Here is a 22,304-nt window from a genome sequence, read left to right as displayed (position 1 = left end):
TTAATAATACAACTTTAAATAATAAAATAATTTCAAAAAATCAAATACAAAAGATCAAACAAATGAAATATGCATCACAAAGTTTATTAAAAATGTAAATTAAAATTAAAATTTTTTTTGATTTAAATGCTGCGAAAATAAACAAAAAATGATATAAGACTATAAATTACAAATATTTAAAAATATAACATTATTTGTATACTATTTTTAACAATACCTTAAATGTGTTATTTATCAGGTTTTAAAAACAAACAATTTATTGTTCTTGAACACTCAATAGTCAACCATTAGAATAACACAGTTTTTTAGATATACATTAACTTCATCAAACATTTGACTTTGACCTTCATTGATTGTTATTGAATATGCCAATTTGAAAAGAAATTGATAAAGTTTCAGAACAAAAAGTTACTTTGAATTTGATGAAGCCAATTAAATTTAAGGAACAAATAGCTATTTGTGACCAAAAACATCTGTTAAAATAATGCTTTAAGCCTGTTTCTTCAAGGGAATTATTTGTCTGCAAATCAGAAAAGACTTTAGAGTGGTTTTTTATTTTTAAAATGTTATCCACAATAATAAGCTGGGAAAAACTTATATATTTGTAAGATTTTTATATACCATACAACTTTGTAGTTTGCTGTAAACTGTCAATATCACCATCTGCAAAGTGTAGTACCTTTCTGCTGCTACTTGACAACTCCACTATGGAATGTGCAAAAACTTTTTTGTGTTTTCTAAGTAGATTTTTTTTCTGGCAATTACTTATATATATTATGCTATACTTATATAATAAATAAATCCCATACCGAGCTAAGTGTTAACCGATTCATAACAGTGTCCTGATGCACAACTTCTTCCACCTAAATCCCTAAAAACTTTTCAAATTAGTTTAAAGTAATGTTAGTACATTTTAATGTTGCAAAGGTAAAATTTACCGAAAAATTTACCCGAAAAGTTTCCTGTAAATTTACCCGAAAAAATTTGAAAATTTACCGCCAGGTAAATTTTGAAATTTTTTTTAATCATTTTTACAATTTAAAAAAAAAATTTTTTTAAAGAAAATTTACCCTCTTCAATTCAAAATTAATCTGTAAATTTTGAATCAAATTTTACCGGAAAATTTACATCACTAGTACATTTTAGGTGATTTTAGAGATTTGTAAGCTAAAAATTGGAAAATTTTAAATTTTGCATTAAATTGAAAACTTTTTTAAATTTAAATCTGCTACCACTAACTTTTTTAGATTTAAATCTGCTTAAATCTAAAAAAAAGTTTAAATTTAAATCTGCTATCACTTTTTTTAGATTTAAATCTTTAGATTTACCACTAAATATTTTCTAATTAACCCATAAAGCGCTGACTGGAGGCCTAATATTGGGCTAGCAAGTCCAATATTAGGCCAAGTTCTAAAAATTAATTTAAAAATTTGCATTTTTTTAATCACTGTGAAAACACCAAAATAAATATTTATGTTCCTGCTGGTGTGTCCCAGAGCTGAACCACTTGCTAAAAGAAGATATCTGGTTAAGTGCATGTAAACTTGAAACACAAAGAAAAATGTTGAACTGACAAAATACCAATTTTTTCAAAGATTGATACAAAAAAAAATAGTTTAAAAATCAATAAATGAAAAAGAATTCATAAATGGAATATGGTTAAACATAACATTTATTATAATATGCATGTATTTTTCTTTAGTTAAAAAACGCACATACATATTTAAGGTATAGAATTGTTGGTTTTTCAAAAATAAACATGTATATGATATAAGTAACAAAAAATTGGCTCAAAATAATTTCTATTAATTGTATTAATAAATTGTCCAAAAATTGTATTAAATTTATTTTTATGATGCAAATATTATTTAACAACATTTATATACAAAACAATCTTTAAACTTCATAATGAATATTGAACGAAACATTCAATTGTAAACAAAACATTGAAATGATTTGAGAAAGTTTTGACATTTATAACCTTTTTTTTTATAGCTTCCACCATTTTTTTATCTCAGCTAGTTGGAAAAAAAAAAGCTTCAAATTATTCATATCTTTTTGCATTGGCTGCCATACCGATTTTTGCAGTGCTTCTGACAGCATTTTTGATAAAGTATTTTTCATTTTTTAGTTAATTGGAGATATATTAATAATTATTAACTGTTTGCACTATCAGTATTGGTGTTATATTATTAATAATTAATTACATTGATGTTAATTTTAATATTATAGAGGTTTATATATATTTCTATACTTAAGCACTTTTGTATACCATGGATGGTTTCATGTTTTGTAGGTTGTCATAACTACTCATGTATACATATGTGTTCTATGTTCAGTTGATGTAACATCCTATGTTTCATGGGGACGTTAGTGTAATCTCATTAGTGATGCTTCAAAAACAAAATATCTATTATATACTATATGCTAAAATATAATATAAAATGGAATAGTTGATGACATCAACTGAAAGTTTAAAGAGTTTCAATTATTGTTTTATTAAGTTAATAAAACAATAATTGAAACTCTTAAAATAATATCATTATTGTGATAAAAAGATGAATAGTCATACATCCATCAATTCATCATCATACATTATGTATATCATAATAACATAAAATATATAAAACTAAATTGCATTAGTTTAATTAAAATATAAAGAATTTCAATAAAAAAATAAAGAATACGAAGAATTATAATTATTATAATTTTTGACAGACTTTATAATTGAATTTATTTGTATTTTAATTTTAAAAAAGTTTTTTAATATTAAACGTTTTAGAAAAAGAAAAAATGTTGATAAAGATAATTCAATGTTGTCTAAAGAAATTGATAATATAAGTAATCAAAAACCATTTCAAAATCAAGGTAAGGTTTATAGTTTGTTCAAATGGGTTTTCAAACTTTAAAAACTTGAAATTAAATAAAAATTTCAAAACAAATTTGTTACTGGCTGCTAGAGATTACAATACCGCAAAGTGGGATCCCCTATTATTTCAGTGCATGTGAGATCTGGCATCAATTAATGCAGGATTCGCATGATTTGCAGAATTTAAATTACGCAATTCATTTAAACAAAAAAGGTACAGCAGAAATCAAATTTAAATTTATAAGTGTAACAAACCCAATAAAAAGTTTGCTGGTGAAAAAAAAAGCGCATCGCAATCAAATGTTCGTTGGTACTAATGGTTGATATGCGATGTTACAGAGAAATATTGCATTTGTGACGCGTTATAAAAAAATGTGTTCTTTACTATTCAAGTAGTTACAGTCTATTTCTATTTTGTTTGTGTTCTTTTAGCAAATAAATTTTTATTTACACTAATATTTGTGTGTATAGTAGTAAATTTATTTTTTAAAGTTCAGGTCAATTATTTCCACAACAAATTTGCACATGTGTGTTCTAAAAATTATTTAGTAAAATATTTGAAGACTTTGGAACGCAGCATTTTGATAAACTTTTGTTTTGCTAGTAGTTATGTTAAAGATGCAAAAAATGTGTGCACATGATAAAGAAAAATATGTCACACTTACTTTTTAAAAACTTACTTTTTTACATACTTTTTAAAATCTTGACTAAATATTTGATTATATTTTAAAATGGCGTATTTACCTTCGCTTTAACTTCTTTCTTTAAAGTTAATATTTAAATAATTAGCTGCCGGTTATATATGCAGTCCTTTGAATTGTAGATTGGGAGATGATACTTTTAGTAGCATCTGTTTATTAAGATCACAATTCTTGGAATGATTCTCTCACATTTTATATTAAAAACTATAAGTTACGTTTATGTTTTTTATATTTTTATGTTAGATAATAAAAATTTAATTTTTATTAGACAAAAAGTTTAAAAGTTTCGAATTATATTCATTTACAAATAGATTGGTTTACTTTTATTTACCACACCTTCATACATTTTTTAAAAATCATTGACATTTTAAGCTTGAAATTCTTAAAAGATAAGTACAATTGTCATTTTGTCATTTATTTTGTGTATAACAAATCAAATTCTATCAATCCTGCGCAGTATCCTGCTGGATCTTGCAGGAATTTTAAAATCTCATACAGATTTAGATCACAGAGTAGGATTGAAAAGTGTGTGGGATTGCAATCCCTGAAAAATAGTTTTGCATTACTAAAAAACCCAGTAAACTAGTTTAGAATTAGTTTTTTAATTAGATTATCCATGGGTCCCCACAGAATTTTTGATATTTTGTGTATGACACTCTCAGTCATTAGACAAACTTTAAACTTAGATATGCTCATGCTTATGTCAAATGAGAATGGTATAATGCCTTCTTATTTCTCCCAATGATAAACTTACATTGGGAGAAATAAGAAGGCACTAAGAATGAGTATAAAGAGATTTTTGAAAAGATTTTGTAACTTAACTTCAAATTTTACTTTTGCACGTGCATGTTTAAATAAAATGAACTTTTTAGTAAAATTAAATTAGTAAAATTCATTTGTTTTTACTTTTGAAATCAAAATTTTGATATTCCAGTGAAAATTTGAAAGAAATTATTCCTTTAATTCAAAAGTTATGTTGATTTATGCTTTTTTCCAGTTAATTTTGCATGCTACTGTATGTTATTTTTCTTTTCTTTCTGTTTTACTGTTTCTATTTTGTTAATTTAATTGTCTGATTTTTCTCCAAACTTATCTCTCTGAGATCTGAGCCATATTGAATAAAGTTGTGGCCTTTATATACAATAAATATGCATAAAAAGTATACTTCAATAGAAAAATTGTGAACCTTCTTACCTGGAACATTTTAATCTACATTTTGTTATATCCAACATCTTTTCCAGTTTCCCACAATTCTACAATTTTTCCATTGTTTCTTTTTGATTAGAAATGCCTCTAAACTTATTCCATGCAGATAAAGTTTTATCTGACAGTATTTTTTGGGATATTACAGAGCTCTTAAACAAAGCATTGGACTAAGACTATTGTTTTAATACAAGTTTTGCTAATCACTTTAATCACTCAGTGTAAGAATAGCAGTTTCCCGAATTCCTAATCTTTTCCTACTTCAAGCTATTTAGTTAAGTTGGTTGTATAGGTTCTATACAAAATATTTTGTTATTTCCACAACAAAATATTTTGTTTATTATTTGCGGTAAAGCAAAAATAATGACTGTATAAAACCATAAGAAAAGTTTAAAAATAATCTCAACTTTTTTAACTATTTTGATAACTTTTTTAATAACTTTGAAATTTAAATTTTTTGATTTTAAGCAAATTGTTAATTAAAACTAAGTAATTGGGTTCTTTTTGTTGTTATTTCTATTACAATATTTTGTTGTAATTTTATAACAAAAACCAATAGTAAAAGGTTTTTAATGTTCTGTTAAAAATATCTGGGTTTTATTCTTTTTTTACACTTTTCGGATTGAATTTTTCATTGAAAAATATTTTTTAACTGGATATTTATTAACAATTAAAATTACTTTTCAAATGTAACTTTCAAGAAAAAATTAACTAATCTTTAAATATTTTATTTATTAGATTTTGCTCTAAAGGAGACGGAATGTTATGGCAACTTAATTACTATTCAGAAATGGCCATCGGTAACAGTGAAAAACTTTATTAATTTTTACTTGGAAGTCAAAAAAAAAGGTTGCATAGAACTTATTGCACAGTTTGAGAGTGTTCCTGCAAACAAAATATATACCCACGTTGAGGCTTCAAAATACCCCAAAAAAAATAGATATGCAAACATTCTTCCATATGATCACTCACTGGTCAAACTTGTTCCTGATTTTTCTAATAATGAAAACACCTATATTAATGCCAATTATATACACTCTTATTCTAAAAAATTTATGTACATTGCAACTCAGGCTCCTAATAATGAGACTATTGTTGATTTTTGGCGAATGATATTTCATGAAAAACCTAAAGCTATTGTAATGCTTACCAATCTGGTTGAAAATGGAAAAGCAAAATGTGCACAATACTGGCCAGAAAGTAATGAAGAATATGGCGGTCTTAATGTTTGTGTTACAAAAACAGAAAACTTTGCTGATTATATTATTCGTTATATTTCTTTAAATTTCAAAGAAGTAAATCATCATTTTATTCATATGCAGTTTACATCATGGCCTGATAACGGTTGTCCTGAATACTCAACAATGTTACTAAACTTTTGTCATCGATTTCGATGTTTAGTGCCATATACCGATAAATCTCTAACTGTTGTACATTGCAGTGCTGGTGTTGGTCGCACAGGCACTTTTATTATAGTCAATGAAATGTTGCAGTTAATCAACACAGAACAAAAAATTGATATTTTCAATTACTTTGAAGCTATTCGCCAAGACAGAATGCAAATGGTTCAATCAAAAGAGCAATACGTATTTGTTTATGATGCAATTTATGAAGCAGTAACATGTGGTCAAACTGGTATTTCAATTTCAAATTTCCCAACTACTCTCAACAAACTACTCAAAAAAAATTCTTCTACAGGAAAAACACTTCTTGAGGAAGAGTTAAAAATTCTTAAAAGTATTGCTCCAGTTCAAGAAAATTGTTGTTTTAAAACAGCAAAGCTAAATGAAAATTTGCAAAATAATAGATACCCTCACATTTTACCACGTAAGTTATGACATTTGAACTTATTTTTTATTACCATCTATTTTTATTATTATTACCATTAGTTGATTTTTTAGCTTTATAAATGCTTTTATATGACCAGGGCCTACTTGAAGTATGCAGTCTACAGGCTTGGACAGGAATGGTGTGCAATCAATCACTATTGCTGACCACGCAAATGATTTTTTTTGTTGACAACTTGACCACAACTATTTAGATGTTTTTATGATTTAAACATCTCAGAAATGTGCTGAAAAAAGAAACGCTAAGCTAAACAGTTAAGCTTAACATTTTTAAGTCTTTTTTTATAAGTCTGAAAACTATAAAAAATTAAAAAAAAGAAATAGAAAACAATTCATCAATAAAAAAATATATATATGAGCTTTAAAATCAAACTCAAAAAACTCAAACTTAAAGCAAAATTTACTTTTTGTTAGGTTTTTAATTGTGGTTGAAATAAATTACTTTAAAACTTATCTTTTGAAACATTCTATTAAAGTTACGTAAAACACTTTTACAAATTACTTCTTATAATTGTTTATTAAATGAACAAATTTTATTTAAGTTGCTGTTTATTTAAGAAGTGAAATTAAATTATTGAAATGAAAAATATATAATATTTTAAAATTGCATTAACATTTTTTTTTGAAAACGTAAAAAAAAATTATTACTCTTTTTTTTAAGTAGCCTTTTTAAAATAGTATTTTTTAATCATTTCATTAGTCAAGTCAAGTTTAAAAAAAAAAGTTTTTAAACAATTCTTCGTAAAAATAGAACAAAAAAGCAATTAAATCATTCGATTGCAACGGGAAGATTTTAATTAAACTTAAAGAACTTTAGAAAGACATGGAAAAATAGTTTTAAATGTTTAAATTTATCAAATAAAAAATACATGCCTACTAAAAAAAATGTACATATTTAGTTCACACAAAATGCGTTTATTTTAAACGATCATTATAATTAATTTTATTTTATTCAAAGGATTAGCGTAAAATAAAAATGTTAGAAAAGAACAATGGTCAATTGTTGTTCTTAAGGTAAGTATTTTTTTATTGCATTTAAACTGTTAAAACATTATTAAAACAGCCGTGGTCAAATTGTTAAGAAAAAACATTATTAGCGTGATCAGTTACAGAGTGCAATCGCACGCCATTCCTGTCCAAGCCTGAGTCTCATACTCTTCATTTTTGTCTAGAAAACAAAAGACCACAACAAAAAAAATATAACAATCTATCATACTATATTATAAGTATTTATATTATTAAAAATCGAGAAACAAAAATAAACTTTTTTTTGTTTATTTGTTTTGCTTATGCACTGAGGTTATTATTATTTTTTTTTGATAAAATAAAAGACAATCTTTCTATTTATTAGCAAAAATGCATCTTTTAGGACTGTATATTTTAAGAAGGCCATATATATGACTTATATATGTTTATGCATGACTTATGCCCCCGATCATATTTTGCTGTTTTATTCAATTTATAACATTAAAAACATAACATGTTTAAAATTTTTAAACATGTTATGTTTTTAATGTTATAAATTGAATAAAACAGCAGTATACCAACGTTACTTCAGAATGGGAGAGTTGGTGGTAAAGTAAAATATCTTTTTGCACATTTACACAGAATTATGTTCCAAAGTGGGGGCTTTAAGTTTTTATTTATTAGGCTTATAAGGTTTTAAACATTTATTTAAAAGTTTATTTTTTTAATTCATACTCAATAAAAATTCATTCATACTTCAAAATTTGAAAAAACATGTACTTGTTGCAGCATTTTTAAACTGAAATGTTTTTAAAAAGATACAAAGTCTATTTTGGAAAATTTCTTTCTCCAAGATAATCATAAAGCATTTAACTTCTGAACCTTTACAATATGATATTGTATCAACATAAACTTCAATAGGATGACTAGCTTTCAAAGAATCAAGCTGGAGAGCTTTTACTAAACTCTATGAAATAAAATTTTCCTTAATGTTAAAGTTTTGGTAACAATGTGCTGTGCACAAGTACCGGCACCATTTTGCAAATTTTTTTATTTAATCACAAATCAGTCTGTGTTTAATTATCTTTTTTTTTTATAAATAACATTTGATTTAAAACAATTTTTTATTTTGAAACTTCCTAGCTTTAAAAAGATGATTAAAAGATAATTGGATAAAGCTACGAATAATTTGATAAAATGTTCCAAACTCTTTATTTATTACTCTTACTTTTCTTCTCATAGCTATTGGTGTATTGTTTGGGGGGGGGGGGGTCAAAAAATTAACTTTTTACTAAATCACATTATTTGGTTACAAAGTGTAATATCATGAAAAAATATCTTCACGCTGAAAAGTAACTTTTTTACCTTTTTTAAAAGAAGTTGTTCACTTAATAACATTCTTTAAAGGTTAAGAAGTTGTTCACTTAATAATCTTCTTTAAAGCTAAAGAAGTTGTTCATTTAATAACGTTCTTTAAAGGTAAAGAAGTTGTTCACTTCAATAAACTTCTTTAGTTCTTCTTTAGTTTTGTGATGTGTGATTTGGGATCAAAAAGTAAATTTTTACTAAATTGCATTTTTAGGTTATAATATACATCTATCAGAATAATGACTCTTTTAGATCTGATATCTAATACAAAATTTTTTGAACTAAAAATCTATAATGCCTGTATCTTGTAATGTTTTATAGTTGTCTTTCTGTATCTGATATATACCAAAGTGAATTACCAAACTCTTTCTTTTTTCTTTTTTTTTTCATTTAAGCAAATAAAAAATCAGAAAAATTTATCATCAAATGTAACACAAATGTGTGGAGAACAAATTTATCATCAAATGTAACACAAATGTGTGGAGAACAAATTTATCATCAAATGTAACACAAATGTGTGGAGAACAAATTTATCATCAAATGTAACACAAATGTGTGGAGAAAAGTATCCTCATATTGATTATTTACTACTCTACAAAATTATATTTAAAATATGTTTGAGTGTGTTTATAAATGTTCTCTGTACTCTGTCTCGAGTGAACTTCAAATGACTTCTTTAACATTTTAGTCATTTGTACTACATGCTTAAATGTCAAAAGAAAGTATACCATTATTATAATGTTATAAAGTAAATCTACCATTATTTATATTAACTATTTTTATTATTATAATTTATTTTTTATTTTTTAACTATTAATCTTTAGTACTTATAACTTTAGTAATAATTTTTTTTTAGTAGTACTTTTAATTTAGTAGTACTTATAACTTTAGTAATAATCAATTTTATCATCATTGTTATTAATATTATTATAAATATTATTATTTGTTTGGTTGGGCTCAAAACTTTCCAGTCATATATAATTAGCAATAACTCGAGAAATACTTATTGAATTATTTCCAATACTTTTTTTATAATGATATTTTATATACATATTCTATATAGAACATATATAGATAACGTATAATATATATTTATATTATAATTTTATTCGTTTTTCACTAATGCTATCAGTTTATCAGTCTAAAGCGAGTAAACAATTAAAAAATAGGAAAAAAGTGTTGAAAATTTTCCTATACAATCTGACCTACTCTATTTCAAAGTTTTAAAAAATTGTTAAAAGTCAATAAATCTTTAATTGGATGCATATTGAGGAGATACAAGGAGACTTAAGTTATCGAAAAAAAAGGGACAGTGGAGGGATAAAAGGTTTTGTTGACAAAAAAAAAGTGAATTTGATCATCTGGTTAATTACAAGAAATCAATGCTAATCTTAAAGAGATTTCACCATAAAGTTCAAATGAAGTCGTTCACTTATCAGATAAGTACTCAAGAGCAAGGGTTTGAAGGCTTATACCAAAAAAAAAATTTCAAAGCAATCAATTGATAGAGAATTAAAAGCCATTCACTGCACAAGGAAGGTCAAATTTTTAACTGAGAAAAATTATGCATTATTGAGGACAACCAAGCGTACTGCAAAAAGTATTTCTCACAGTTGCCATCAATATTATAATCAGTAAAAAGATTTTTATGCTAGCAACAAATTTAAATATACAAATATAAATATTGGTCTTAAAAGTGATCCATTTGTCACTTAAATGAGTTTGGCTTCCAATTTGTACATCATTGTCTTCAGAAATATTTTTTGCTGTTTATTAAGAAACACAGCAAGGCAGTTATCTTTTGGCTGGACTTGGTAACATTCCACTACTCCAAGAAGACAATGAATTAAGACAACTAAAATGACATTGAAATTGTCTCAAAAAATTTGAATCATTTAAACTGAGCAGCGCATAATTGAGAGTTACTGAACACTTGTAAAAGTTATCTTTTTAAAAAGCAACAAAGCAACTAAAGGTGATAAAGAATTGAAGTAAAAATAGATAGCATCATTAAAAAAGGTCACTGAAAGCAAGATCCAGGCCATGAAGGCACCTAAATCTGGGCAAGCTGATTAAAATGCTACAATGAACTGCATTATATAAAAAATTTGGAATTAGTTCATTAAGTATTTCTAAACTTATTAATAATTATATCTAATTATATGTTTAATATATATATTTTATTTTTATTTACTTGTTTTCTTTTCTTTCTTTTTTCTGTTTTTTATTTTTTCTTGTTGCTTAAATAGTCTTCTACTTTTTTTGTTGTTGTTTTTTTGTTGTTTTTTTCTTTTTTTTGTTTTTGTTTTTGTTTGTTGGTGTTTTTTATGTTTTTAGATGTCACTACATTGACTGGTTTGTAAACACCTGTTAAAATCTACCTGTTTTCTATAATTAGAACTGTTGTACTCTATCTTAAAGTTATGGTTTGATATTTGTTTTATAGGAGAGGATGCATTGGTTTCTAGTGAACCATACCTAAATGCTGTGTTTGTTGATGGTTATAAAAGAAAGACAGCTTTTATTGCAACTCAATGTCCACTGCAAACCACTGTCACAGAGTTTTGGGATGTTTTACAGAAACTTAATGTTTCAACTATAGTATACCTTACCTCTCACAATGAACAAAAAGAAAAATCTTATTATAGATTTTACCCATCGGATTGCGACTTAAAACTTAATGGTATCACTGTAAAATTGACTGCTGAAGAGAAGTTAGAATCCATAATGAAACGAAATTTGAGTGTTTCTACTGAGGTATAGTTTTATATTTATAGATTGCTATTTAAAGGTAGTTTTTTCAACTAAAAAAATATTTTTCTATATTTTGCTTGTATTTATGAGTTTTCGTTTGCTTGAATTTAAAAGTCTAATTAAATCAAAAAACTAATTCAAATTATGTGACTTGAGTTATGTGATAATTATTATATCATAGTTTTTCTTTCTAGTTACATTAAAAATATTGATCAATTAACATTTGTAAGACTAGTATTTTATTAATGATATTCTTGCTTCATATCATTTCATTAATAATATTCAAGCTGAATACCTACTACCTATTCATTTATATTATGAATGATTTTTAAATTAGTTAAAATTAATTTTAACAAGTTTTTTAAAAAACCTTTGATACCCTTAGTAATGATAGTAATCTCATATAAGATTCTGTTTCTTAGAAACTTAGTACAGATGCTGTCTCTTAGAAACTTAGTTAGGTACTTGAACTCTAAGTATTCTTCATCATCACAAATAATTGATTTAGACGCTAGAAACTAGCTCTTTAGCTAGACGCTAGACGCTAGCTCTTTAGAACATACTCAACCTGATGTTGTGATATTACAGGTGGGTTAATTAAATTCAAAACTTCTAATGGTAATAATTATTTTAATAAGTTTTCTTACTTGACAGATAATTGCCAGATTGGACAAATACATGCTTTTTTATTACTTTTTATAAGTTAAAAATTATATATAATTTTATATAATTTTATATATTTTTATATAATTATTATAAATATTGTATAATTTTATACATTTTTATAAAGTATTTTGTGCACAGTAACAGATATAATACTACTGGTATAGATTAAGATGAAAATTATTCAAAGTTTTTCAAATGCATAATAAATAATGACATAGCCTAAGGATAGTGTTCTTAATATAATACTGAAATTTTTTTAATGAGATTGACATCTAACCATTTAACTCTGACTTCATAAAAAAACCTGCAAGCTGTGTTTCCATCATTTCTGGTGCGGACCATTTTTTGATGCTTGAGACTTTACCTTCCAGATATTGAGCAAACTCCAAATATTCATACCTTTATACTTACGTCAAATAAGGATACTTTTAAAAAATTGCAATGATTGGAGCCTGGGAGAAAAAAAGCCCTAATATTATCGCGTCCTCAAAACGTGAGAACAATAAGTTGATAAATATTTTTTTTACTTTTCTCAACTAAATTTGTATTCATTGAAAAATTTTAAATTTCAGAGAACAAACTTTTAGCATTTAAATCTAATGACGTCATATAAAGTTTGAACCCCTCTCAATTTTTAAACTGTAACAAGACTTTTCAGTATTGACTAATTTTTTCAAATTGATTTTAATCCATATTGGTTCTCTTTTGAATAAAGTTTTTAATGAAATAAAAAAGTACTTATTCTGTAAAGTAAAATCCATTACATCAGCAAAATATCTTTCTTAAAGTCTTCTTATATGGTATTACAAGCACTCTAAATTTGTAACAAAATATTTTCAAAAACCAATGCTACATTATAATGTCACTTTAATTATTTAAAAACTTTGGCATATAAAATTTGCCAAATGGTCACACACGAGCAGTGAACGCCTGAGGGAAGAAATGAAGTACATTAGAATAAAGGAGAATTATTTTTCAAACAAAGCATATTTTGACAGTTGTCAAGACAAAAATAAAGATTAATAGAGGAATATTTAAAAATAAATAAGAAAGACAATGCACCTAAACAGTACTTACAATAGTAATAAACAATGAACTGTATTATAAGCACTAATATGAATGAAGATATACAAAAAATATATCACCAAACAAAAACTAATAAAACAAAAAATTGATTACAAAAATAAAAAGTATGCATACAACAATGTAAGGCCTCAGAATGGAAACAAAAAATATTAATGCTGATGTGTAAACATAATTTGTGTAGTGATTAAGTAATAAACATCTCCTCAGAGTCGCGTCCGTTATTACTGGCATTTTGATGAGGATCAGCACTTTTAATGTCATTTTAATGTTGCTCTGGAATGTTTTTCATAATTAACACCTCAAGTTGTTACCAATGCCAGACTGTAATTATATAAATACCATTAATTAGTTGATTTCTTGAACTGAATTTTTTCCGCCTAGCTACTATAAAGCAATACACTGGGAGGTAGCTTAATCTCCTTATTTTACAAAATAAAGTCAAAACAGTATGTTCAATATAACATTGTTTTATATTGTGTATCAAAACAAGCACAATTGATATACGTAAATTGCTGGTGTCTATCACATCAGTATTTGTAGGTACCAGATTTAGTATTTCTTACCTGTTTAACCTAGATAATAAATAAAGTTAATAATTAACTGAAAAACAAGTAAAACATATTTGTTTTTTATTACAATTTGTTTAATATATTTGATCATTTTTAAAATTGTCTTTTAAATAAAAATGGCTGAATAAAAATCAATGCAAAAAGTTAACTGAAAAAGTCGAATAGTGTTGATTAGAAATTTTCTACACTAAAGTAAAACTATTCATTAAAAATACAGTTGTCATTATCTTGTTGTTGTCATTGTCATCTTTGTAATAATAATAAGTTTAACTTTGTTTTTAAATTTTTTATTTTTGTTGCATGGTAATTTTTTTTTATGGGAACATAAGAATTTATCATTATATTTTAATTTATCATTATATATCATTATTTTTTAAAATTATATAGCTGGCAAAAAAAAATTATATTTACATATGAAACTGAGTGTTTTTTTTTTTAGTCAATACTCCAATTTAAATAAATTGGAATTCCATCAATTTTGACCTAAGCAAACAATTTAATTTTAGATGAATTTCACTTCTTTCAGTATGATAGAATTGTATTTTTATCAAGTCTAAGAGCCATAGCAATCTCCGCCTTAGTCAACCCTCGTTGTTGAATGTCAGTATACCTTAATACTAGAATACCTGAAATAAGATCTAATATATACAAATGATAAATTAAAGAATTAGAGTTTTTTCATAACCTTATAAAAAATATAGTATATACAAAAATCGCATTTGCAAAAATATTTCCAACAAAATGACTTGACTTATTATCTGATTATTATTTGTAAATAAAATCAAGTAAATAAATCATATTATTACTTACAATAACATATAGTTACTATCAATTCACACACAATTTTTTTATAATGAAACCATATTACCACCTATAATGTCTGAAAATAGTTGATATTTATTCATACCATACTCAACAACATCATTTGGTGAGAAATAAGAAACAAGCAATAAAATATAGCAATTTTCTTATTTTTAATGCCAAGAAGTCTGCCATAATATATATATCATGGCTATTAGTGGCAAAATAGTATTATATAAGTGTATACAATATAGTACTATATGTGGCATTAGGGTTATGAATAAAAAAATTTTTGCAAAATTTTTTCTCTCCTGTGGTTGCAAATGACTTTTGTGACCTAATTATTTAAAAAATTTTATTAGAACTGGTTTAAAAAAAAAGTTTCTGCACAAAGACACTCGACAACATGGTGAGTGTCTTATTTTACTAAACGTATTGTTAAAAAAACGTCTTAAAAAGAGCTTTTTTCTATTTTTGTTTAAAAATGTTTTCTTACAATAAATTTTAAAAAATTAGATTTATTTATGTTGATATAAAAAGTTGTTTCTTTTGAGATCCAACTTGATATAATTTTGGAGAGAAATGTTTTTGGTAATATATGGCACTCACCTTGTTGTTGGATGTCATTGTGTGGTAAAAATTTTTTTTTTCAATTGAACGAAATTAATGTAATTTTATCAATTTATTTCGTTTAATTGAAAAAAAATTGATCAATAACTACAATCGTGCATACATTATTTGCTCCACAGTTGTGGAGCAAATAATGTATGCACATAATATTTTCTGAGTAGATTTTTTCATTTTTTGTGTTTTGTATTAATCTGCTCCATCTCCTCCTGTATAATTAGCATGTCATTTTGCGGTATATGAATTTCTGCATTTTTATCAGCAAGTTGTTGACATAACAGTTTTTTAATGACAAAATTTTTTGTGTGGAGAAAAGCTGCTTTGGGTGAGTATCAACTGTTGTTTCAAACAAAAAATCTGATTTTGAAGTTTCTTCAACAGTAAATTGAAATTTTCATTAAATTTTCTCCGAAGCTGATAGGTTTTCTTCCTTGAAAGCATATGCCTGATTATGATATATTAACATGTATGGCCTTTCCTTTGTCTTATTTCATATCTCTTAAATCCTTTTTATGCTTTTGTTTCTTAGTAGCCATTTCACTACTGCACAACTTGTGCAGTAGCCAACCGCAGGTGTTGTGCCATAGCAGATGTTGTTATTTGGCATGCAAAGAACTTGTTGCAGATATTAATAAAACCTTAAGAATCTCTTAAAAAGTTCTGTGCATAATTTATATTCACTTGATGCACAATCTTTTTTTTTTTTTAATTTTTGAACTTAAAAAGCTTATTGACTAGTTATAGCAAATACTTTGAATGATACACTGTTGATTATGAATATAATTATTACCTGTCCATTTCAACCATATATATTTAATTGAGTAATTTTTTACTTGACCGTAAAATAATCAATTATTCGTTTTAATGAAAACGTTAGTAAATGTTAAAAAGACATATAATATAATAAATTTGAACATTCTACTTTTAAAATAAAGTCTAAGTTTTTAAAGTATAAAGTTCTAAAAAGAACAGAAAAACAGGTTATAGATTTTTACTTAATTTAAAAATTGGTGTCGTGAAAGCCAGATACACATGTACCTAACAGCTTTCTATTTTTCCATATAATTTCCTCCTAATTTACTTAAACTGATCACACCTAATATAAAGCAATTTCCCAAGTAAACTATTAACTTTTTAATATTTTCACAGTTATAATGCCAACCATGTATAAAACTCTTCATTCATTTCTTGGGACTTGAGTCCTGTGTGACTCGAACTCAAGTCCGACTTGACTCAAGATTCTACTGAGATTTTGCCATGAGACTTTCAACTTGAATCGAGACTTGCTAATTTTGGCAAAGCGACTTGCCCAATTAATTTGTAGTTTTTATTAAGTTGATCATATGTTGGCAGTTTTTTAATTCTGGTTTACATTGCACTTTAGAGGCTTTGCAATATTATAAGCTTGCACACCTCACTTGCTATAATGTCACTCAAATAAACCTGCTAAAGCAGTTAGCAAGTTTATCCAGTGATAAACTTGTTTCAAAATTTTCGATTGAATAAAAAATATTAAGAAGTTTATGATACTGTTTTTCAGTTAGTGTTTTTAAAATATAAGACAGATAAATTATTATAATTATGTTTCTGAAAATAACATAAGCAATCTTTGTTTAAAATGAATGAAAAAATGACAATTTTAGTAAATAGGCTATATAGCTTATGAAGTTTTATGTCACTGTATTGTTTGTTATGACATCTTATCTGCTATATTACAGAAGGTTTATTTTACTTTTACAGCTTTGAAGTGTTACTTTAGTATAATAAAGTATAAATCTATAATTAATATCATGTCCATGCTGTATTTTATAATTGCAATTTGACTGCTTGAATGTAGCTACCACCGGCACTGGAATCTTTGGTCGTAATTTGACATGAATTGAGACATGACTTGACGTGTTACTAAGTGACTTGAGACTTGACCTCAGTAACTTAAAACAAAACTTGAGAGCTCTTAAGTGACTTGAAAACATCTCTGCTTCATTTCAATGTTATACATTTTTTTACTTTTTTTGTACATGAACTTATATTTTAGACCGAAACTATCATGTGCATGTTAGAGTTTAACTTTTGGTCGGAGAACTGTTTACCAAGTTTTGATCTAATTTTACAATTGATTAGTGAAGTGACAAAGTCACAACAATGTCTAGGAAATGATATCATTGCTGTTGTTTGCAAGTAATATTTTTGCGTGTTGTTTACTTTATATTTTTGTTATATTTTCAACATTTGCATTATTTATTTTTTAAATATTTGAATAATTTTTAGTTTTCTAAGTGCTTAAACATACATAGTTTAGTAACTAGGTAGTTTTTGAATTTCTATAGCAACGGTGTAAGTCGCTCTGGTACTTTTATTTCATGTATAAATGCAATAGAACAGTCTCAAATAGAAGAATTGGTTGATGTATTTCAAGTTGTGCGAAGAGCTCAATTATCACAACCTCTGTTTGTTCAAACTCTGGTAAGTTTTTGTTGACTACTTTAAAAATCGTTTTAAGAATTCTCTTCTATTTTTATTTCTTTTTATTTATTTGTTCTTAAATAATTACCTTACAGTTGTTTGATATTTCAGTGAATAGAATTTCTCAGATATTAAATTATTTTTTAGCTTCAATATGAATTTGTTTATAAGTTGGTGAAACATTATTTGGAGACTTTTTCTACTTACTCAAATTTTAAATAAATTCAAATGGAAAAAGAAATTTTATTAACGATTTTATATTATATTACATTATATTATAGTTTATATTTACACTTTTATATTACATTGCATCATATTATATTACATTATCTATATTACAATATATAATATATTACAAAAATATATATAGTATACATTTTACATCTCTATTTTTATATTTATATATTTTGTTACAAAAACATTATTGTTACATAGAAAAATTTTTATTACTTTTTTTTGTAAAAAAAAAATGTTATTTTTTTTAATATATACTTTTATGTTGTGTTGTGTTCTTTTATGATAATAAATTAATATTTTACGTTATTTGGCGTTTTTTAATTTTTTGAATAAAATAAAAATTTTAATTTATATTGTATCAATTTTTTACATATATGTATTTTTTACTGATAAATTTTTACAGAAGAGTTTTTTAAGAAAACAAATATTTTTATGTAACATTTTTTTACCCTTTTTCTTTTAAGTTCATATAGCGATTTTTTTTTGATACACTTAGTTTAAACAAATTCTTTAAATCTTGATTTAAAATTTGAGCAAATCCTCTAAATCATGATTTAATGCTTAAGTTCTTTGAATTATAGGTAAATCAAGAATCGTCACACTGGCTCTCGTCTCTGTTTATATCATCATTGACATCATTTTGTCAAGACTCAAAGTTTCTAACTTTACATATCCCCTGAGGACCGAATTACATCAATGTTGCAGAGATGATGCCAGTGCTTGATAATAGGGGGAGCGAGAATTTTCTGAGGAGATGCAATGCAAAAAATGCATTACGTTTGAAAAAAGGTTCCAAGATAACACATGAACATCGACCTGATTTCTTACCAACACCTTTTATATCTGGATCGTTTTACTTTATCGGGCCATGTCGGCCGACAACAAAGTAAATAAAAAATGTTTCATTGCTTGATGTCTGCAAACTTACTCTTTGAATGTTTACTTGTTTACTTTTTTTTTTTTTTTAATTTTTCAAATTAAACTTTTGAGAGAATAATCCATTTCGATTACAGCTTTCAAAGTTTACAAACTACATATCAAAATTTACCTTTTTCAACGCGCTATTTTCTTGTAATTTAGCGAACGGGGATTCTGGGATGTCTAGTACACCCACATTTATAAACAATAATATTTACGTTAAGAGGTTTTGACAGATTCGTAAGGAATAATGCTTTCGTAAAGATGTCTTAACTTATTTTAAACAATAATGCTTTAATAAAATATAGTAGCAACTTTTGTTTACTTAAAAATCAAATGGTTTTGAAAATGATGAATTAGATAAGTATAAAAATAGTTTTTAAAGACATTTTTGTTGTTGATATTTTTTATATATTTTGAATAACAAAAACAACATTTAATACTATTTTTTTGTTAAAAATATAACAAAAATACAATCATTAAATGCCGTAAAGTACTATTTTTACACTTATACCTTCCAAATATTTTCAAAATGTTACATTGTTATACTGCAGTATAACAAAGTAACACTTTGAAAACATTTGGAATATATAAGTACAAAAATAGTACTTCTGGTAGGCACTTCATCCGAGCGCGTAATATCGGTAATCGATAACAAACGGCTAAAGAAAAAAGATCTGACGTTTTATGCCGACAAAGTAGTTAGAGGTGTGTGTTCTTCCATATTTCAACTGATGACTTAAAATACAATAACTTCTTATTTGCTTATTTCAAAAAGTAAAACCACAGCTTAACAATAATAAGAAAAACATTTTTTTAAGATTTTTATTTTTAAAGATAATTTGACTCAAAAATTAAGGTCATTTTAAAATTTAAATATTTTTAAAAGTAGGGGAGACCGGGGCTAAAGCAGCAAAATTTAAAAAACTGCATTTATCTCCTTAAACTTTAATATTTTTTAAATTTTTTTTTCAGGGTTATAAAATAGATCTTAGTGACATGTTAATCCAACATTGATAAATATAATATAAAACTTAGTTATTCCGCAATAGTGAAACAAAAATGAAAAAAAAAATGTTGCAACTTACCCCGCATCGGGGCAAGTTGCAACAGTGAATGAGGCAAGTTGCAACACATTACTTTAAAAGAATAAGCCTTGTAGAGTTCACAGAAAAATTACTAGTCAATCTGTAATTTCTATTTGGCAACAAAAATATTATAATTACAATAAAAGAAAGTAGTATTTTCCTTGAGTTGCAATACATTTATTATGCTAGACTTCACATATACCTGACTTGTTTAGTAAACTAAAAACTGTTTTTTAAAAAAAAGTTCTCTCGGTCAAATAAACAACAATTAAGTTTAAAAAAAGACAAGAGGAGTATTTAGGATATTTAAGTTCTGCTTTTTTCTGTTTTTAGGATATAAAAACACAATAACATTTTGTTTAAAAAACATTGTTTTTTTAATGCAAAAAATTACATTAATTCCAATTTAATTCACCTTTAATGTTTTTCTTTTTGATTGTTGATGTGGAAGTATTAGACTTTCTCTTTTTAGAACTAACTTCTTTTTCAGCCATAAGTCGCTGTTTTACTGGAGTATCTGTAAGAATTTCCGCACACTTTCTCTTTGATCTAGTGAGTATTTCTTTCCTAGGTTGTGCTTTTGGCAGAGGTCTTACATTCTCTGGGGTAAATTCTAATGATGCCAGAGATGGAATTGTATCTGAGATTGAAGTTGATATACTAATATCAATACCTGCTTTAGATTGAGTTGCTGGACGATCAGTAACAAATGATGGAGCGAAATCTGCATCTGAAAATATATCCTTATCATATGGGAATATTTCTGCCACTCTAAAACCAGATGTTATGTTTTGTTGTGTAAGAGAACGCTGTAAGGCTATTTTTGCAATTCCTGGCAAATCATATATACTCATTGTTTTTCCTGGCCATTGTTTCATCCATGAGTCTTGTGCATTAGCTACGCATTTTTTGAATGGTCCGAATACAGGTCTATCTAGAGGTTGCAACTTATGTGTGCAATGAGGAGGGAAGGAAAGCAAAACTATACCATTATCTTTACACAATGTTATTAATTGAACAGATAAATGAGACTGATGGTTGTCTAAAAGTAATAGCACAGGACTTTCTTTTGTGGGCTTGACATGCCGAATAAAGTGGTTTAAGTAAGTAAGAAAGCACTCTTCATTCATCCACCCTGACCCATTCGAAGCACCAATCCATTCATTTGGTCCATCACGAATAAAGTGATCAAAAAATTTCTTTCTCGGAAATAGAAACATTGGAAGCACACTATTGCCACATGCATTTACAGCTAACACCATTGTCACTGGTGTCCCCCGTTCTTGAGATGTTAACGCTCCAACTTGCTTAATACCTTTACAAGCAAATACCTTGTTTGGTTTTTGCACAGTGGTGATACCAGTCTCATCAACATTGTAAATATTAGATGCAGAAAAATGATTTCTATCTAAAACATCTGATAATTTTTGAAAAAAATACACCTACATTAGCACGATTAAAACTAGTTGCTCGTTCAAGACTTGTTGCTTCTGGAGTTCTGATAGACAATCCTGAATGTCGATTTAAAATCCCTCTCATCCAGTCAGGACCAGCCATTGAAAGTTTTAACCAAGATTTTGGAAAATTAAGGTTATACTTTATAGCACATTCAAATGCAAGTTTTCGTGCTTCATAAGGTGATAATCCAAAATAAATATCAGAAGCTGTTGATATACATGAAGCAATAGCTTTTTCTTGTTCTAAATTGAAAACTTGGCGTGACTTTTTATAACCAGAAATAGGTAGCGGCATTCCCATATTATTAGCTTTTTTTACTTTATTTATGTAACTAAAAAGAGTTGAGTAGTGAATTCCATACTTTTTTGCTGATGCTCTAATCGATATTTCTTTTCCATCAATAACATGGTTTGCTGTCTCTATTACCACTGCTGTTGGATAAAGTCCTTTTTCAGTTTTCCTCTTATAAGTTCTTATTTACAATTTTTACTTAAGCACAAAATAACAGTTTAATCAAATAACAATAAAATAAAAAAACATTAAAGTCCTTATATACAACTTAACCTACATCATCATTTATTTATATATGAATGATTAATGTGTCTTTGCATATATGTATGCATGTATATATATATATATATATATATATATATATATATATATATATATATATATATATATAT

At 26.1% G+C, this 22,304-nt stretch overlaps 2 protein-coding genes across 3 annotated transcripts in view; one reads left to right on the top strand and one right to left on the bottom strand.

Moving 5' to 3' along the window:
* Positions 1-19,167, top strand: part of LOC136088966 (receptor-type tyrosine-protein phosphatase S-like) — a 130,323-nt gene extending 111,156 nt beyond the window's left edge. The window contains exons 14-20 of one of the 2 annotated variants that reach the window (XM_065814256.1): positions 1,996-2,113; positions 2,783-2,868; positions 5,512-6,600; positions 11,401-11,711; positions 17,493-17,635; positions 17,785-17,920; positions 18,739-19,167. In XM_065814256.1, coding sequence (XP_065670328.1) covers positions 1,996-2,113; positions 2,783-2,868; positions 5,512-6,600; positions 11,401-11,711; positions 17,493-17,635; positions 17,785-17,920; positions 18,739-18,837 — 1,982 coding nt within the window. In that variant the 3' untranslated portion in view covers positions 18,838-19,167. Of the gene's footprint in view, positions 1-1,995; positions 2,114-2,782; positions 2,869-5,511; positions 6,601-11,400; positions 11,712-17,492; positions 17,636-17,784; positions 17,921-18,067; positions 18,162-18,738 lie in introns of those variants that run through there. The other variant, XM_065814257.1, reaches the window with a different exon arrangement.
* Positions 19,168-20,558: 1,391 nt separating this feature from the next.
* LOC136088301 (uncharacterized) lies at positions 20,559-21,921 on the bottom strand. Its single transcript, XM_065811992.1, has 2 exons — positions 21,627-21,921; positions 20,559-21,571 (listed from the first exon to the last, which is right to left on the bottom strand). Exons 1-2 carry the CDS (start codon positions 21,919-21,921, stop codon positions 20,559-20,561), a joined length of 1,308 nt encoding a protein of 435 aa, XP_065668064.1.
* Between the last annotated feature and the right edge of the window lie 383 nt (positions 21,922-22,304).

The sequence above is a fragment of the Hydra vulgaris genome, chromosome 12 (assembly GCF_038396675.1).
Source record: "Hydra vulgaris chromosome 12, alternate assembly HydraT2T_AEP".
Taxonomy (NCBI): domain Eukaryota; kingdom Metazoa; phylum Cnidaria; class Hydrozoa; order Anthoathecata; family Hydridae; genus Hydra; species Hydra vulgaris.
This window is presented reverse-complemented; position numbering and strand designations above follow the sequence as displayed.